This window comes from Sciurus carolinensis, chromosome 3 (assembly GCF_902686445.1).
Source record: "Sciurus carolinensis chromosome 3, mSciCar1.2, whole genome shotgun sequence".
Classification (NCBI taxonomy): domain Eukaryota; kingdom Metazoa; phylum Chordata; class Mammalia; order Rodentia; family Sciuridae; genus Sciurus; species Sciurus carolinensis.
Window position 1 is genome coordinate 78,568,252 of NC_062215.1, and position 18,432 is coordinate 78,586,683.

Below are 18,432 nucleotides of genomic sequence, written 5' to 3' on the forward strand. Positions count from 1 at the left end.
GCCACCACCATGGCCACAGGAACTCCCAGGGACTCTGCATGCAGGAGGGAGGACCCCAGGGCTCCATGGAGTGGATCAGAGCCACCTTTGGGGAGACAATGAACAAGTGAGCGGTAACTCAGTCATCAAGGAAGTGAGTCAATAATATGTGTCCCCCACTCTCAGGCTGGGAACACGGAGAGGGCCTCGGAGAGGACATATTGAATTGCCTGGTGTTCCATGAGATGTTCTCACCTCACTTTCCTTAGGTCCTTCTTAGGGCCACGCCACAGAAAGATTCAGTCAGTGAACGTGCTGCCTAGGTGTTGTGCCGGCGTGCCGAGGGTCTCGGCATCTTCGTCCTCACACGCTCTTCACGGGAGCCCTTCCTTCGGAGACCTTGGGAACCCCCCAGCTCACTGGGACTCAGCTCCCTCCACGGGGGGCCCAGAAGCTGCCTTTGCCCCACCGTGTGGCTTGGAGCTGGAAAGTTCCCCAAGACTGGCATGTGGACGGCGTGGTCCCCAGCACCGCAGTGCCGAGAGGCGGACTGTGGGGAGGCGCTGGACCACGAGGGCTGTGACCTCAGCAGTGGATTAATCCACCTGGTGGATTCGCAGTCTGAATGGACTGTCAGCGGGTGGTGGCCACTGTGGGAGGTGAGACCCAGCAGAAGGAAGCAGGGCACCGGCAGTGTGCCCAGGAAGGCCAGTTCTCACCCCTCCACCTCCCTGCTCTGCTTTCTGGCCACCCTGAGCTGAGCGGCCTTCCCCCACAGCGCCCTCCGCCATGATGGTCTGAGCCGCCAACCATCGACTGAAACCATGAGCCAAGATAAATCTGTTCTCCTCCAAGTTGTTTATGTCGGGTCTGTGGGTCATAGTGATGAAAAGGTAACACACCTGCTCACCTTCCTTGGTCCTCTCCAAAGGTCGCCCCTTCTTCAGGGAAGTTCCCCAGCACCAGGACAGCTGCCGGTCTGGGTCGTGTCTACGGCTGACTCATCCCCTGCCCTACATGTGCGCAGGGTCTTCGCGGCAGCTACAGGTCCCACATGCCGCCGTCCTCAGGGCCAGGGGAGGAAGCACTTCCTTGGACTTCCTGACCTTGGAATGACCTACATCTCCTCCGGCCCAGTCAGGGCAGGGCAGAGGACCTGATCTCCCACCACCTGCACATTCCTGAGAGCCTCCTATACGACACCCGCCAGTCCTCATGACGGCCCTGTGCAGTCAGCAGCCGGGACTGTTGTCCCCACTTGACGACTGGGGAAACTGAGGCCCGTGTCAAAGTTCAAAAGAGCACTAAGGACCCCTGTCCTCCTGTGACAACCATCCCCACTCCCCCTCCCCTCATCTGTGCAAACCGGGATGAGGATACAGGTCCTGCTATCCTCTGTGCCTCCAAGGTGGGCAGAACGGTCCCAGGGGTGCCAGGGAATGGGGTGTCGGCCTGGACGCTGACCAGCAGAATGAACTTGGACGAGACCGTGCCATCACTCAAGTGCTGTGAGCGCCGACGACCCACCCTCCTCCCGTGCTCCCCGGGTGCCCTGTGCAAGTGGTGGGTGGGTGGGAGCCGGGGAGCAGCTTCCCAGCGTCAGTCTCTGCAGCTCCGGCGGAGCCCCCCTCTTGGCTGGGTGTCAGCCCCGGCCTTATGCACAGGCAGCTGCCTCTGGGGAATGATCTGAGGGGCTACCAGACGCGGCCTACCCCTCAGGAACATCCCCACCCCTGCCGGCTGCCTGGGGCCTTCCCAAGACCAGCCAAGGTGCGGGAGGGGCGAACCCCAACAGTGGCCCCGTGGGGTCCCAGCTCTGAGCTAAGCGACACACACGTACCCTCCCATATATCTACCCAACACCCACCTGGCCCCCTCACCCCCACCCACTGCAAGGTACAGCTCACCATCCTCTCCGTTAGTGAGAACACCTGACGCAGGTACGCAATGCTCCAGGTTCTTCTCAGGTCAAACCCAGGGTGGCAGAGCCCATGTTCCAAACAGGTTTCCTGGGCCGTCCCTGCTTCCCATCCCATGCGGGTAAGAGGAGAGTCCAAAGCCAGGGCAGTGGCACACACCTGTAGTCCCAGCGGCTCAGGAGGCTGAGGCAGGAGGATCAAAGCCAGCCTCAGCAACTTAGTGAGACCCTATCTCTAAATTTTAAAATATTTAAAAAGGGGCTGGGGACATGACTCAGTGGCTAAGCACACTTGTCACAAAAATAAATAAATAAACAAGGAGAGTCCAGGGCCCAGGCCCCTCTGGGAACTGAAGCCCACCCAGAGGCGTCCTGGGCAGGTCAGAGATGCAGAGCAGAGCCCCAGGAGGGACAGGGAGAGGCGTTTTCGGGGGTACCTAGAAGGAGGCAGCACCAAGGAAGTTTCTAGAATTTGCAATTCTGCCAGGTCATCCTGTAGACGTTTATCTTTTTTTTTTTAATTTAAATTTTTATTTTTACAGACTGCATCTTGATTCATTGTACGCAAATGTGGTACGACTTTTCATTTCTATGGTTATACATGATGTAGATTCACACCATTCATGTAATCATACATATACATAGGGTAATACTGTCTGTCTCATTCCACTATCTTTCCTTCCCCCACCCCCGCTCCCTCCCCATTTTCCTCTACACCATCCAAAGTTCCTTCATTCTTCTCTCTGCCCCTCCTGCCACCCCCCCCATTACATATTGTCATCCACTTGGATCAGAGAAAATATTCAGTCTTTGGTTTTTTGTGCTTGGCTTATTTCACTTAGCATGATATTCTCCAACTCCATCCATTTACCAGCAAATGCTATAATTTTATTCTTCTTTATGGTTAAGTAATATTCCATTGTATATATATACCACAGTTTCTTTATCCATTCATCTATTGAAGGGCACCTAGGTTGGTTCCACTATCTACAAGCAGCTATGAACAATGATGTGACTGCGTCACTATAATATGCTGATTTTAAGTCCTTTAGGTATAAACTGAGGGGTGGGATAGCTGGGTCAAATGGTGGGTCCTTTCCAAGTTTTTTGAGGAATCTCCATACTGCTTTTTTTTTTTTTTTTTTTTTTTTTTTAAGACAGGGTTTGGCTAAGTTGCCCAGCCTGGCCTTGAACTTAGAATCCTCCTGCTTCAGCCTCCAGAGTCACTGAGGTTATAGGAATGTGCTACCAACACTTAGCTCCTGTGGTCGTTTAAAGACCTGGGGGTGGCCCAAGCTGCACTGTGTGCACACACATGTTCGGGCGTGCACACACGCCAGGGAGGAGAGACGCCATGCAGGCTGTGGGCACACAAGGGCTCCGGGGCAGCCTGGGAGAGGCCTGTGACTGAGACTGACCGCTGAGCTCTCCCCGCCGCCCCCCTCAACCTCCCCACAAAGCCTCCACCCATTCCTGAGCCCTTCGGTGGTCCCCTGCTCCCAGCCCCAGGCCACTAGGAACATCAGCTCAGCCCTGAGAGCTGCGTCCCCAAGGGCTCAGGGAACTGAAGAGGTCTTGTACGGGTGCTGGAGGGAAGGGGGAAGAAGCTGGAGCCCAGCTGCACCTCAAAACAAAGCAGGGAAAGGGGCATGGGAAGCGGCAGGCTGCCGGGCAGCTCCTCAGGGAGAATTTTGTAACAAGCGCAGGTCCAAGAAGGTGCTCCTGGGTGTGCCCGCTAAAGGGACCGGTGTCCTTTCAACTGAGGACCTGTCGTCTGATGCCAATGGCTAGGTCCACTGAGGCTGGGAGTCTGCAGAGGGAGGGGCCACACATGGGAACCTGAAGTCCGAGTTTGACTTCCCAGTATGTTTTCTTTGGCCAGTGCAATGCTGGTCCACAAACCATATTTTAAAAATCAAATTTGTTGCCTACATTTTCAAACCATCTTGGTGAAGGTGCAGCACCCCACAGGACATCAGTCCCTTGCAGGTGAGAAGCAGCCGTCTGCTCCAGAGAGGCCTGGATGGCTCGCCCCGCCCCTCCCTATTGCCCACCCGAGTCTGCAGTCCTGTTTCCTTTGGTAGCTCCTGTGGGTCTTTCCTTTTGCCAGAACTGGACGGGGCAATGCCCCTTCCAGCCTCAGATGCCAGGGTCTCCAGCAAGTGGGCCTATTCCCAACACTTACATAATGCGTCTGAGCTTCGAGTAGGACCACAGGTGTGGAAGACACGGAAAGTGGGTGCCACCTGGGCCCCGACCTCCCCTCCCGTGGGCGACCTGAAGACAGCAAGTTAAATGACAAATCCAACCCCAGCACTCAGACTCTGAGAGTCCATGGACAGATGCAAGTCAGAAAAGAGGGAAGTCACAGAACTGTCTCAAAAATATCAACTAATTAGTTAATTAATTAAGTAAAAGCCAAGCACCATAGCAGACACCCATAATCCCAGCGACTCAGGAGGCTGAGGCAGGAGAATCACAAGTTCAAGTCCAACCTGGCAACTTAGACCCTGTCTCAAAATAATCATAGAAAAATGGGCCTTTTCCACTCGAGCCTGGCAGAATGGCTCCTGCAAAGAAGGATGGCGAGAAGAAAAAGGGCCGCTGTGCCATCAACGAGGTTGTGACCCGGGAATACACCATCAACATTTGCAAGCGCATCCATGGAGTGGGCTGGGAGAAGCGTGCTCCGTGGGCACTCAAAGAGATCCAGAAATTTGCCATGAAGGAGATGGGAACTCCAGATGCACGCATCGATACCAGGCTCAACAAAGCTGTCTGGCCCTGCTAGGGAGATAGCTCAGTTAGTAGAGTGCTTGCCTTGCAAGCACAAGGCCCTGGGTTCAAATCCCCAGCACCACAAAAAAAAAAAAAAAAAAAAAAAGCTGTCTGGCCCAAAGGAATAAGGAATGTCCCATATCATATTCGTGTGCGATTGTCCAGAAAACGTAATGAGGATGAAGATTCACCCAACAAACTCTATACTTTGGTAACCTATGTCCCTGTTACCACGTTCAAAAATCTACAGACAGTTAATGTGGATAAGAACTAACTGCTGATTGTGCAATAAAGTCATAAAACCGTGGGGAAAAAAAAAGAAAGAAAAATGGAAGGAAGGAGAGAAGCAGAGATGGAAGGAAGGGGTACCCTGGAGCTTGGGGTCTCTCACCACGGTCTGTGATGGCCAAGTTGGAAGGACATTTGAGTGTATCACTTAGCTAGTGATCATAACAAATCACCCCAGAAGTTTGAGACTTAAAACAACGACCATTTTTTTTAGCTCAAGATTATGCAGGCTGGGCTTGGCTGGAGGCTCCTGCGGCTTTGGCAGGCCGGGGCTCATTCCTGTGTCTCCATCAGCGATGGACCAGCTGGGGGTTGGCCACTCCAAGATGGCCTCTCTCTCATGCCTGGGGGCTGGCTGGTGGTCACCTGGGGCAGCGGTGGGGACCGAGCTCATATCTGTCATTCAACAGGACAGCTGGTTGGGTGTCCAAGAAATGACCACAAGTGTGCGAGGGCTCTTGAGACCTAGGCTGGTAATTGTTTCAGGCACTTCTGTGAAACAGATACAAAAGGTAAGAAAATCAACCTTTTGATGGGGTAGCTGCAAAGTCACATTGCACAGGGCGTGGATACAGGAAGGGCGAAGGATCACTATTGTTTTTGTAATCAATCCACCACAAACAGAAAATGCACATGTTAAACAAGATAAAGGTTTAGTTCTCTGTGACATAAAGAAGCCCTGAGGTGGCTATCTAGAAGTGGTGTGGAAGTTACTCAAAGTCCTTGGGAACTCAGACTTCCTCTTTTTGCTCTGATATCTCAATGCTGCTTCTACCCTGGAGGTTACCTCGTGTTCTCTGAGGGCTGTGGGAGCTCCAGTCATCAAATCCTCATTCCAGGTAGAAAGCAGAAGGAATTGGGGAAGCGAAGGGGAACAATAGACTAAAAGATACACCTTCCAGCTGAGTCATCCCCACCCGACGACTTCTGTCCATGACATAGACACCAGCTGTCAAGAAGACAGGTCCCTGAGTTGGGAACTCCCGGAAAATATTCAGGTTTCTTTTAGAAGAAGACTCGAAGAAGAAAAAGAAAGAAAACAAATTCAAGTAAGGGATTTGAAAACATTAGTGAAAGATCGTGAAAATAGCAAACCTAGTCCAAAACTTAAAAAAGTTCTGCCCGAAAATAAAAAGACTTGGACAATAGTGAGTGAGCGGTGGTAGGGAAGAAAGTGGTGAGAGCAAGAGGCGTTTAGGACATTGACCTCCCTTTCTTGGCACTTTAACTGAAGGCTAAGTGCAGGGCACAGCGGAGAACGCGTCTTCAATTGTTTTGTCCCCAAAATCATAGGACACACAAGAAAGCGTGTGCGAGGGTCTGTGTGTATTTATGAAAGAAAAGAAGCACCTGCGCACCCAGAGGGTGAGAGAGAGTGGTCACCAGCCCATCCACGGGGTCTGCAGACCCGGCACCGACCTCGCATCGCCCTGCAGGGGACGGTCCCACCCAGCAGAGTCCCCAGCACATCCTCCCCGAGTGCACCCGCCCTGGGCACCACGGTGCTGGGGGCTTCCCCACAGGCCCAGACCCGGGCCAGCCTCAGCAGCAGGCCATCCATCCTGTGAGCCCCCGCTCCCTGCGGGCCCTCCAAGGCCCCAAAGAGGACAGGACGGGAAGGAGGGCTGGTGACGGAAAGGACAGGGACGGGAAGGAGGCCAGGGCTGCTCAGCAGGGGCCGGGCACGCGGGCCAGGGGACGGGCGCTGGGGCTGCAGCATCGGCCAGAGCGAGCGCCCCGACAAGCGGCACAGCTCCTGGCCCCAGGTTCCAGCTTCCACGCAACAGGCTCCAGCCTGGCACCCGCTTCCTCTGGTCAGTGCACGGGGCCTCCAGTGCTGTGCTCTTAGCTGACCTCAGAATGAAGGAATGCGAGCCAGTGAGAAACACCAAGGACTCCAGGCACAGCCCTGCCCGTGCGGAATGAATCCTCCGCACAAGGACCCCAGGGCACCCAGGGAGGGGAGAGCAGGAGCGACCCCAGCACCCCCGCCAGCGGCGCCCCTCCAGGGTGTTAAACTGCCGCACATGTGATCCCAGCATTCAGAAGGCTGAGGCAGGAGGACCGCAAGTTGGAGGCCAGCCTCAGCTATTTCATGAGACCCTGTCTCAAAATGAAAAATAAAAGAAGGTGGGAGTGTAGCTTAGACAGCGAATGCCCGGGGTTCGATTCCCAATCCCCCCGCCACACAACTCAAAAAAGGCAAAAGAGGAGCTGGGGATGTAGCTCAGTCGGTAGAGTGCTTGCCTCGCAAGCACAAGGCCCTGGGTTCGATCCCCAGCACTGCAAAACCAACCAACCAACAAACAAATGAATAAAAACCACTCTAAAAAAAAAAAAAAAAAAAAAAAGGCAAAGAAAAAAGAAAGCAAGCACTCCCGGCAAGAGTGACTGAGTGACAGGTGTGCAGCCGCGTGTGCGTGCCAGGAGAGCACAGGGACCTGTCCCACAAGATGGACCCCTGGCCCCCACGGGAGCCGTGCCTCTCCCGGCGGCACCAGCGCAGGTGACCCGGGGACGTCATCCCTGCAAGAGTCCAGAGGGAGAGGAAGACAAGTCCATCAGAACCCAGAAGGCCCTGCGCCGTCCACTGCGTCTCCCAAACCTGCTGTCCTTCCAGAACAGAGGATCTCTCCCTGCCCTCGCCCACCACGCTCTCAGGGGTCACTCCCTGCCCAGAGGGGCCGCAGCCCCACCTGCTGCCCTAGAGCGCCCACCCCTCAACCCGCAGGCTTCTGAGTCTTGAGCCTGGAGTCACCCCCAGGTGGCCTGAGAGCTGCGGTCACAGGAGACGGCTTTCCTGCCTGGAGGCAGGGACAGGTTGGTGGAGTTTATATATATATATATATATATTTGCTAGTTGCCAATGGATCTTTTATTTTACTTATGTATTTATATGTGGTGCTGAGGATCAGACCCAGGGCCTCACACATGCCAGGCAAGTGCTCTACCACTGAGCCACGACCCCAGCCCTGTACATGGAGTTTTAAGTATGAATTTTCCAAAAGCATAAGCAAAAAAGAACATTGCAGGGAGAGAAAGTCTGCAAAGTCCTTCCGGGTAGTGGGTAGTGGGAAATGCAGAATAGTAACAGTTGATGTTGATTGTTACCACATGTTGATTCCTCTGAATGAATAAACTTTAATCCTCACAGCAACCTGAGAGGACATACGAATGTATCTCCACTGGAGGATAATAATAATTGGCTTTATCCACAGGAGAAGATTAAGGCACAGAGAGGGTGAATAACCTGACCAAGTTCGCACAGCTGGTAAACAACAGAATTTGGATTCCCAGTCAAGTGCAAGGTCCCTGGGCCCATACCCCTAACCATCTCCTCCTAATCCTGAGTGTCGGGTAATCCCGGGCAAGTCATTTAACACACCAAGCCTCTGTCCTTTGTGGCCTGGAGATATAAAATCCTAATGGTCAGCCAGAGACCTGAGCTCTAGACTCTGTCTTTTGCTTGCCTTCCGCGGGGGCTCCTGGGCTTTCTCCCTGGGGGAGGCAGTCTCAGGAAATGGGCAGGAACACAAGGGTGGAAGTTCCTAGGCCAGAGTCTTGCACCCCCGCTGGACCATGTCCCTTTAGGGGTTTGAACAAGTATCTTAGTTCCAGGAACCTGGACTACTCTCCTGCACGATGGAGCCACCGTCCCTGTCTCACAGGGTAGCCGGGCCAGGCGTCCGACTCAGAGGGGGATCGTGTGCCTGGCCAGCCATGAGCATAGGCAGGTGGGTGCAGACCCTGTCCTAGGGGCTTGGGACGCGGGAGCCCAGGAGAACACACGGTTGGAGGCAAGCCCCCGCCCGGGACCCCCAGGGTCGGGGGAGCACAGTAGGTCAGGAGCAGAGCCAGCCAAGAAGGTGGCAGGCAGGACAGCCCTTCAAATGCCAAGGACAGGGCGACTGTGATAACGGCCTGTCAGCTGCAATCAGGAGGTCATCAGTGGCCTTGGCGGTAGCTGTAGGGGCAGTGGAGGCAGCGGGAGGCTGTGGAGGGCCAGCGGGAGGGAGTGGGAGCTGGCGGCGGAGGCCTCCCCCGGGAGGAGATAACCAGGGCCGCAGATAAGGCAGCAGGCAGAGGGGCAGGCACTGGGCGGCCGGTTCTCAGGAGCACTCTGCCCCAGCAAGGGCAGCACCCCAAACCCTGGCCAGGGCAGGGCAGCCGCTGCCAAGGACGCAGAGGTTCCACCTGCCAAGTGCCCCGAGTCTGAAGCCCAACACAGCTGGACTCAGCACTGGCAGCATCTGAGGCTTGTCTTGCTCTAACTCCAAAGTGTGAAGTTTAATGTCACAAGTAGGGAGGCTTCACAGAGGGACGGGTGGGGGCAGGTGGGCGGGTGGGTGGATGGATGGATGGACGTGGATGGAGAGATGGGTGGGTGGGTAATAGAGGGGTATTGAAAGAATGGATGGGCGGGTGGGTGGATGGATGGCTGGGTAGGTAGATGGATGGATGGGAGGGAGGTGTTTAGACGGCCACAACCACAGTGACCAAACTCTTGTGCCTTCTCTCCCATCCTGTTACCGCTCCCAACAGGAGACAAAGCCCTGAGAATCGATGAAAACTGACCTCTTCCTAAACCCAAACTAACTAGCAGCAATGGGGTCAAACAGACGAGAAGTGGGTCCCACTTGCCCCACTGGAGGTGACCTAAAGGTGGCCCGGCTCTCCATGCACCCTGCCTCCAGCCGTGGGCACCTGAGGACCAGTCCCACCCTCCGCGCCGCCCTGCCCCTGGAACACCCTTCCCTGCCTTCCTGCTCAGGCCTCGAGGTACTGTAGGCAGCGCCTGGCCTCCTCCAACGGGTGAGGCGGCCAGTGGGGTGGGACCCATCTCGCTGCGCCCCACAGCTGTTTTCCGTGTCTTTGCCTAAGGAAGTGCCTGGCCAGGGGAGACCCTGAGTCTATTCCTTAGCTAATTTGTTAAAGGGAGGAAGGAACCACGGAGGGTGGAAGTAAAGGGGAGCTGCCATGCACCAGGAGATCTGAGCAGCCACCGGAGGGACCCTTCCTGCTCCTGAAGGGGCCTCAGCTGCGCCTTGACCACAGAGGCCTGCCTTGTGACCAGCAGTGTCCCCATGCTGCGCTCTCAGCATTGGCTGCACAGGCCTCTGCCACCCTGACCCCCGCCTGGAGTCAGCCATGGCTTTGAACCATGGCCGGGGAGGGAGCAGCGCAGATAAACCCCCCGCCACCCGCAGACTCCCCAGAGACCACACGACTCAGGACCTGAGGACAAGATCAGAGACGGACACTGGGCAGGTGAGGAGCGTCAGGCAGGTTTCAGGGGTTCATTCGGCAAATATTTACTGAGCAGATGCTGAGGCCAGGCTCCGTGTTGGAGGCTATGATCCAGGCGTGAGCAGAAGGAGGTCCTTGAGGCATAAACTCCACCCACAACAAACGCCCAACTTAAGAGTTCTTGGAATGATATTTTAATGTACAATGAATATATTAAATTTATTTACAAGAAATATTGCAACCCCTCCTACTCCTGTTCTTCCTTCCCTGCTTGATCTTTCTCCACGGCACTGATCACAGTGTGACACGCCCCTTAGGGGCCTGTTTGTAGTTCATCTTCCCAGCTAGAGTGTGGGTGGATGGGTTGGTGGGTGGATGGATAGATGGATGGGTGGATGGGTGGGTGTATGGATAGATGGGTGGATGGGTGGGTGGATGGGTGGGTGGATGGATGGATGGATGGATGGATGGATGGTTGGATTAGTAGAATGATAGGTGGGTTGGTGGGGGGATGGGCTGGTAGGTGAATGGACACATGAGTGGATAAAACACTGTTGAGTTGTCTGGTTCGGCAGCAGTAGATAAGTGACCACTCAGCTCACAGGAATATTTAAAAATCTTTAACACAGTGTCTTCCTTGTGACTTTCACTTGAAGTCATCTAGCACTTTTCTCTGATTTGAACTCTATTTTGATTACACAATCCGAGTGTTTCTTCCCGTTGTGCTCTAGGCAGGGGACAATGTCTCCCCTCCCCCATCTTCATCCCTTCATTACTACCGAGTCCTTGAGTTGAAGTAATAGGGTAGTTGATGTTTCTTACGCTCTGGTGTCTACACAAGGTTGGTCTCGTTTAGAGTGAGTGGAGTGTTAAATGACTTTTGCATCTCTAAGATGGGTGTGACAATAACTACCCTCCTTGGCATGCTGGTCTATTGTCCCACAGGGAGCACCCGGGACAGGCCCAGAATAAAGTAGTTACTCAGTAAACACTGGCTTTTATTTTTGTTTTCCACTGAAATCATCACACATTCGTGGGCTCTCTGTGGTTCTCCTGGGGCTAGCTTCCTGTCAGGCTAGAATAACCTAGAACCACCATGACTGCATCAGCTACACCAAGTCCCCCTACATCCCCCCAGATTCTCACCACTCAGGAAAAGAGAAGCCAGGCAGAGTGAGATAGTAGCCTCCTCCCAGGGCCCACAGCACAACTGTGAAGCCAGGACTGCATCCAATTCTTGCTCTGCCCCTTACTCATCTGTGTGACCCAAGCTCTCTGAGTCGCACTCCTCTCATCTGTAAAATGGGAACAATAAGGACACAAGAAATAAATGTGAAGCATTTAGCTCTGCACCCAGAAGAAGCAAAGAAATTAGTAGTAATAATTGTTATTACTTTTCTAAAATAACAATTTTCTCTGCTGGATAGATTACTCTAATTATACAAATCAATTGGCCCTCACAACCACAGCGAGACAGGATAGAGGTTCGAATCTAAATCACATCCAGTTGTGTCCATAAGGAAACGGGCTGATCAGAAAGGGTAGGAAACGGGCCTGAGGTCACACAGCAAAAACACAATATCAGGAAGACGCTTCCAACTCCTGCTAGAGGCCACTCCTGAAACCTAGCGTGACACCCTTTCCCACCTCCCAGGGCCAGGCCCTGCTCATCTTTGTCCTGTCTTCCCCTCCCCCTTCTCCAGGCAAACACGATTTCATTCAGCCCCAAACGTGTGAGAAGCTCGGGCTGATGCATAATTCATGATGGCAATTTGCATCCCTCGCCAGGCCTCCACCTCCTCCCGCACCGCCCCCACCCAGCCCGGCTTCTCCTCCCAGATCGGCATCTGCCTTCCCAGGGACATTTTGCTGGCAATAGTGGTTCTGGAAGCCCAGCCCAGGGACAGATCTTGCAGAGCTGGAAATGCTTTCTTCACAAGGGGGTTCCTTGCCCTTGAGGACCTTATCAGAGCAGGGTCAGGCCCTCAGGGTGGCCCGGGGGCAGGATGGACACGTGCACAGGATATTCGAAAGCAAGTCCTGGAGCAAAGGCCCTCACCTCCTCCTCTGCAGGAGGAAGGTGCGCTTCAGGCTCCATTTTCGCCCAAGCCCAGGCTGCGCCCCCTGCCCTCCTCAGAGCTTGTCATCGGGTGGGAAGACGGGCTGTCCCAGGACCTCCCAGACTTCACACACCATCTGGCTGAGGCCTGGAAAAGACATGGCCAGCGCCTCCTCCCCCGGCCTTAGTTCTCCCAATCTCTGACTTTGGGGGACAGGGCAGCAGAGGGAGCTGTCATCTCCAGAGACTGTCCCCTTGGGAGACCCCAGCTGACCCAGCACAGGGGCTGCAGGTCAGATGCCCCATCCAGGAGCACTGGCCACCCCCAGGATCAGCTCCATCTGAAGGGCTCCTGGGTGGACAGACGACAGGATAGTGCGGCACCCTCTGGGATGTCCAAGGGGCAAGGACATATGTGAGCTTGGCTACCAGGAGCAAGTGCCCTGGACTGGCTGGCTTTGGGGTCAGTCAGGTTTCTAGTCTGGGAAGGCATCTCTGAGGACAACGGCCTGGTCAACCCAGCCGTCCACCCCCTGACCCCACGCAGGGTCACTGAGCTCCAGGCAACCTTCAGGGCCACAGTCCTCAAGGCCTAGCCCCACTGTGCAGGTGAAAAGGCCCGTCCAAAGAGGGCATGTCCTGGTCAGTCCAAAGTGACACAACCGGACCATGACAGAGCCCAGACTCAAGCCCAGGTCCGTGGAAGGGCCACCAGATGCCTCAAGAAAAAGGGAAAGGTGCCAGCATGGTGGCGCACGCCTGTAACCCCAGCGACTCCGGAGGCTGAGGCAGGAGGATCACAGGTTCAAAGCCAGCCTCAGCAACTTAGGCCCTAAGCAACTTATCAAGACCCTGCTCAAAAGAAAGAATGTTAAAAAAGGGCTGAGGATGCCGGTCAGCCGTTAATCAGCCCTGGGTTCAATTTCTGGTACCAAAAAGGAAAAAAAAAAAAAAGGAAAGAAAGAAAGAAAAGAAAAGGGAAAACGATGGCAGAGTCACGTTCCTAGCAGAGGAGACGCTGCCCCAGCAGCCCCGTCCCAAGGCCGCCTGGGCAGCAGGAGGGGCTCAGGGAGCAGCTGGCTCACTGTAAGCCTCCCAGGTCTTATCGTCAGTGGGTTCGATGAGGTCACAGTCGGCTCCCTGCCCCTCACCCGCCCTTCCTCCTGGCTCTCCTGTTGTGTCTTCCAGGGGTGAATAGACTCAACCCGGTATCTCACCATCTTACAGTCAGAAGCGCCCGGGGCTGTCCAGGGCCAGGCCGAGCTTCCTCCCAGGACCCCCTGCCCCAGCGCTGGTCCCCCAGCCAGCCGCTGCCCTTGAGGCTCATAGGAGACAGGAGAACCCAGGACCCTTTCCGTCGGTGGCCCTGAGAGCTGACGGAATGTGGCCCCCGCCTGGGGAGTCACCCGCCCGGCTCGTACCAGCCACGGCTACGTTCATGACCTGATTGCTGTGTCCATTTCTCACATGGGTTAAGTCTTGTGCCCAGGAGTTTGCCGATTCTCAGTGATTGGAGGGAGGAGTATTCTGCGGTCGGGGAGGGAGGAAAGGCAGGATGCCCAGCTGGGCCTGGACACCACGCACCAGGTTGTTCACCAGCAGCTGGACTTGGGCCACATTCATTACCCTGGGCAATGATAGGAGACCTGGGTCAGTCCTTTTATACGGTTCAGGACAGAACACAGAGGGGTTTGAGAACTTGCACGGGCCTGCACAGGGGCACCAGCAGAATGAGGTGCAAATCTGGCCTCTTGGGTCACTGCACCCCAGGTCAGAAATGCTTGATTCGCCCAACCTGTGGAGAGACAGACCGTGGTCCAGGGGACTTCTGTCTCTTGGTGCTGATTGGTAAACTGAGGGAGGCATGGGCCAATTGCTCTTCTTTGCAAGCTCCAGGGGAAGGGGCGACCCCAACATACATTGGTTAGTTCCTACCACACACCTCTGCTTACTGGGTGTTTCCTTCCTTATCTCGTTCACCCGTTGTGTGAAGGTCCTATTGACCCCTTTCTACAGATGGGGAAACTGAGGCCAGTGAACTCACATGCACTCAGTTGCAGTGCTAGGTAAGTAGCACGACTGGACCTCTGGGACCCAGGCTGGCTCAAAGGCCAGGACTGTGACCATATCACCGAAACCCGTGAGCCTTAGGGTAACCTGCTGGTTCAGGCTGTGAGCCCGGAGCCCCATGCCTGGGTCCAAACCCTGGCTCTGTCACTGTCTGCTGTGTGACCAGAAAAGTCCCAGGGTTCCCACCTGTGAAACAGGCTCGTGACCATGGCTGCCTCACAGCTCCTACTCCACGGAGGTGAGGCGGATCTGCTGGTGAAAACTCCGTCCCTGTCCCCGATGCCAATCCCCTAAAGAGGATGCAGTTTTGAGAAAAAGGAAAAAGAAGGTATATTGGCCGCTGGCGAAGGAGAAACACGGGGGACCCCTGTCCCAGAGGCTGTGATTCCGCCCATCAGCAGGAACAGGGGACTTTAAAAGAGGTGACTCAAAGGCCACATTCCACGTGCTCTCTGTTGGAGTTGCAGTTCACTTGTTAGATGGGGAGATGGTCATTTCTGAGGTCTTCTGTGCCATCCCCATGTCTGGATTACTCGTTCCTGTAGCGGGTGTGTCCTCAGGGACAGATAGCTATCTAGGATGGGAAGAGAGGTGATCCTGTCTCCCTGAGATTAGGGAGGGGAGGGATTAGGGAGGAGCAGGGAGGGAGGAGGGGAAAGAAACCTGTCCATTTAAAAAGTAAGCTGCAGTGGCAGAGCAGCTAGGGCTGTATTCAAAGCACAGAGGACCACCGTTACAGATCCAATGGCTTTAACAGTGTGACACCGGATAGCACGGGCACCTAAGGGCTGACCTGCCCCAGGCTCTCTGGTCCAGCCATCTGGGGTGGGGTTGAGATTTGCACCTCTAAAGTTCCCAGGTGACACTGTACCAGTGGCCCCTTTAATACAGCACTTGCTGCTCTGCCACTGTGACTCTGAGTTTTAAAAGGACATGAGTCTTTCTCTTCCTCCCTCCCTGCCCCTCCCTAATCTGAAGAAAACAGGATCACCTCTGGTCCCCATCCTAGACAGAGTTAGTCCCTGAGGACACACCCACCATAGGAACAAGTAATCCAGACATGGGATGGCACCAGAAGACCTCAGAAAAGACTAGCTCCCAAGTTAACGAGTGAATTACAACTCCAACAGAGGACACGTGGGATGTGGCCTTTGAGTCACCTCTTGAAAAACCCCCTATTCCTGCTGATGGACAGAATCACAGCCTTTGGGACAGTAATCCCCTGTGTCTCCTTTGCCGCCAAAGCAATAGACCTTCATTTTCCTTTTTCTCGACACCGTGTCCTGGTTACTGGACTGGCATTGGGAACAGGACTGAGCTTATATGAGGCTGCTAGTCTGCAGTCCACACTTAGGACTCTTGTAGAGCCTGGGGAATTTTGAACAATCTAGAAGAGAGGCGTTGGAAGGCGTGAAGGACTGGCTGGGGTCTGCAGGGCGATGGCTTGGGGTGACCCCTGGAGAGGCCCAGAAGCAGGAGGGCACCATTAAGGCACAGTTGTCCTCCGACAGTTATCTTCACTGGCCTCGTCGCTCTGAGGGCTGTCACTGCTTCCATCCCGTGTGGGCTGGAGCGGAGCCAAGTGCCTCTTTTGGGGTGGAGGTTGTTCCTGGGCCAGGGGCCTGGGGTCAAGGTTTCCACTCAGGCCTCTTCTCTGGCCTCCCAGGGCACAGCCAGGCGCCCAGGCAGGGAATCACGTAGCTGCTCCCCCGATGAGGGACCTTCATTAGGCAGGACTTCCTCCAGTACCGGCCGAAGCCTCCCCCAGCTGGATGTATCCAGAGGAGGCACCCAAGGTCAAAGAGGCCAAGCAACTTGCCCAAGGTCACACAAGCAAAAGGCACCAGGCTAGTCACAGCCCACAGAGCGTCCCTGCGGCTCCCTCTCATCTTGGGACCCCGCTCAGTCAGGGCTGAGGTCCCTGGAGCCCTGGACTCCGGCTCTCCTGATGCTGGCCTCTGCTTGCTGTGTGTCTGTCTCTCCACTTGTCATGCATCTGTCTCTTGGTGAAGTGCCCGCTCCATGAGGGCGGGCGGGGGCAGCTGGGCCCCCTGCTCCTCACCAAGTACCCAGGGCTGGGCACTGCGCTGGCGCAGGAGACACCCTGGGGATTTCTTTCATGAGGAAGTGAGTGAGCCCTGGGCAGCCGGTTCAGCAGAAGTCCTCTGAGAAGGGGGGACTCCCGGCTCCTGCTTCCTTCGGGATGCCTTTCCCGCAGGGCCCAGGGGCCCAGCTCTGTCAAGCCCCAGGACTTCCTGACCCACTCAGACCCGAGCCCCGGGCACAATGCCAGCACCCACTGCCCACCCAGGGTGGGGTTGGCTCTCCTTCCTGGGCCAGTGCCTCCACCTCAGATGGCCCCCGGGGATGGACGGATCTGGGCGGGCCCTCCTGGGAGCCTGTCCTGTGTGCTTTTCAAGCACGTTGTTTTACAATGGTGACAGCAGACTGGCTCACCGGCTCCGAATGCAGGGCTTGTTTTCCAGACCTGTGAAATGGGTGGATGATCCAGTCTGACCTAGGGGGATCTCAAGGGCCTAGGAGACTTTGTGGGGTGACCAACTGTTCAAGTTAGCCTGGACAGGTGAGTTTCCTGGGGGACAGGACTTTCAAAACCAGGATAGTCCCAGGCAAAAAAGAAAGATTGTCCACTCATCTGAAAGGCCTTGGCGAGGACCCCGCCTGTGGGTGTTAGCGCTGTAGGCTAAGGAGCGGTAGGTGAGGGTGTGCCTTTAAGGTTTCCCAGCAAGCCCAGGGGAGTTCACCCAGGACCCCTGTGGGTTTTCCTGCCTCTAGCATCACTCACCTGGGGGATGTGCCCCACCTGTTCCTCAGGGCTCCCGCCCGCCCAGGTCAGGGATGCTCACCAGGGGGAGCCTCCCCGCAGGAGGGAGTGGGCTGACAGGTGGGCTGGGGCCCTCTACCTGAATCACCTGCCCTTCTCCTTAGAGCACTCTCCTCCAAACATGGTCAAGTTCAACCCGGCTGCTGGCCAGGAGAGCAACCAGGGTGCCACCGGGGGTGGAAATTCCTGCTCCGGGGCCTGGAGGACTTGGGGGACCCCTGGCAACTAAACGGGGATCCAGCCCTGCTTAGGATCAGGGCGCCCTGGGAGCCCTGCGGCATCTTAGGTGTGTTCACCCAGGGGTGCTGCAGGGCGTGGCCCCCGAGAACGAAGCCAGTCAGCTGGCCCAAATGGACAGGCCAAGGAGGCCAGAAGAGGTGGCCTGAAGGGGTCAGGCTGCCCAGGGCTCTGGCACTCGCCAGGTCTGGCGTAGAACCCAGGCCCGACCGCGCCAGCCAGTGTCCTTGGACACTGGACACTTCAGTCTCTCTGGCCCTCCGTCCACACCCGTCCACAGGTCCTCAGTGGCCTCCCGCAGACCCAGCACTGTCATGGGCTGCACCACTCAGTCCTCAGTGACCCACGCAAGGAAGCTGTGGAAAGGTGGAGGATGAGGCCCAGGTCACAGGGCTGGTAAGAGGCAGCGGACGTGCTGGGCGTGGGACAGGCACACAGAGCGGCATCCTGCTGGGCGCAGAGCAGGAGGAGCCGTCCGCACACTCCTCTCTCCACCTCTGTGTCTGAAACCCCGGTGCTGGGCGAACACTGGCATGTTCAGCTAAAGGTTTCCAAAAAGGACACGCGCACTTGTGATTTTTTCTCCTGAATCCATCCGTAGCTGATAGGAGCGCACAGGCACGTCCCCCGGGGCGTCCTGGGGGGAGTCTGCGTCCCCCAGTGTGGATGTATCTAAATGTCTGCACGCGTCCTCGTGTCCTCCAGGGGAAGCTTCTGACGCAGGCTGGGCAGGCCACGTGCCAGTGGCGGATTCACAGGGTCTTGAAGCCTCAGGGTGCCTCCCCTCTCCACTCCTGGCCCTGTGGTGAGAAGAGCGAGTGGGCCCTTCCACCTGGGAACCTGGTCCCCTTTCCTGCTGGTGCACCAGCCACACCCATCCCATCCCTGTCCTTGCTGTCCCCAGGCTGGCAGGGTGACTGGGGTCCCACGGTGGGCTGCCTGCCAACAGACCTACTTCAAGAGGCCCCATAGAAGGTGCATGCGCCAGGGAGCTCCCAAGAGGGTCCCCAC

The 18,432-nt window shown here is 55.8% G+C and overlaps 1 protein-coding gene and 1 non-coding gene across 2 annotated transcripts; both read left to right on the forward strand.

Annotated features, from left to right (window-relative positions):
• Positions 1 to 4,442: 4,442 nt before the first annotated feature.
• On the forward strand, positions 4,443 to 4,949 carry LOC124981127 (60S ribosomal protein L31-like). The gene is made up of 2 exons (XM_047547307.1): positions 4,443 to 4,683; positions 4,783 to 4,949. Exons 1-2 carry the CDS (start codon positions 4,461 to 4,463, stop codon positions 4,947 to 4,949), a joined length of 390 nt encoding a protein of 129 aa, XP_047403263.1. The 5' UTR covers positions 4,443 to 4,460.
• Positions 4,950 to 7,178: 2,229 nt separating this feature from the next.
• Positions 7,179 to 7,252, forward strand: Trnaa-cgc (transfer RNA alanine (anticodon CGC)). The gene has a single exon. It is a non-coding gene; the product is annotated as a tRNA-Ala (tRNA).
• The last annotated feature ends 11,180 nt before the right edge of the window (positions 7,253 to 18,432 follow it).

Excerpts from the sequence above, each read along its gene's own strand:
- LOC124981127 (XM_047547307.1), top strand. The coding sequence starts at position 4,461 with ATGGCTCCTGCAAAGAAGGATGGCGAGAAGAAAAAGGGCCGCTGTGCC. Across the intron at positions 4,684-4,782 it reads CAACAAAGCTGTCTGGCCCT|CTGTCTGGCCCAAAGGAATA; the intron begins GCTAGGGAGATA and ends AAAAAAAAAAAG.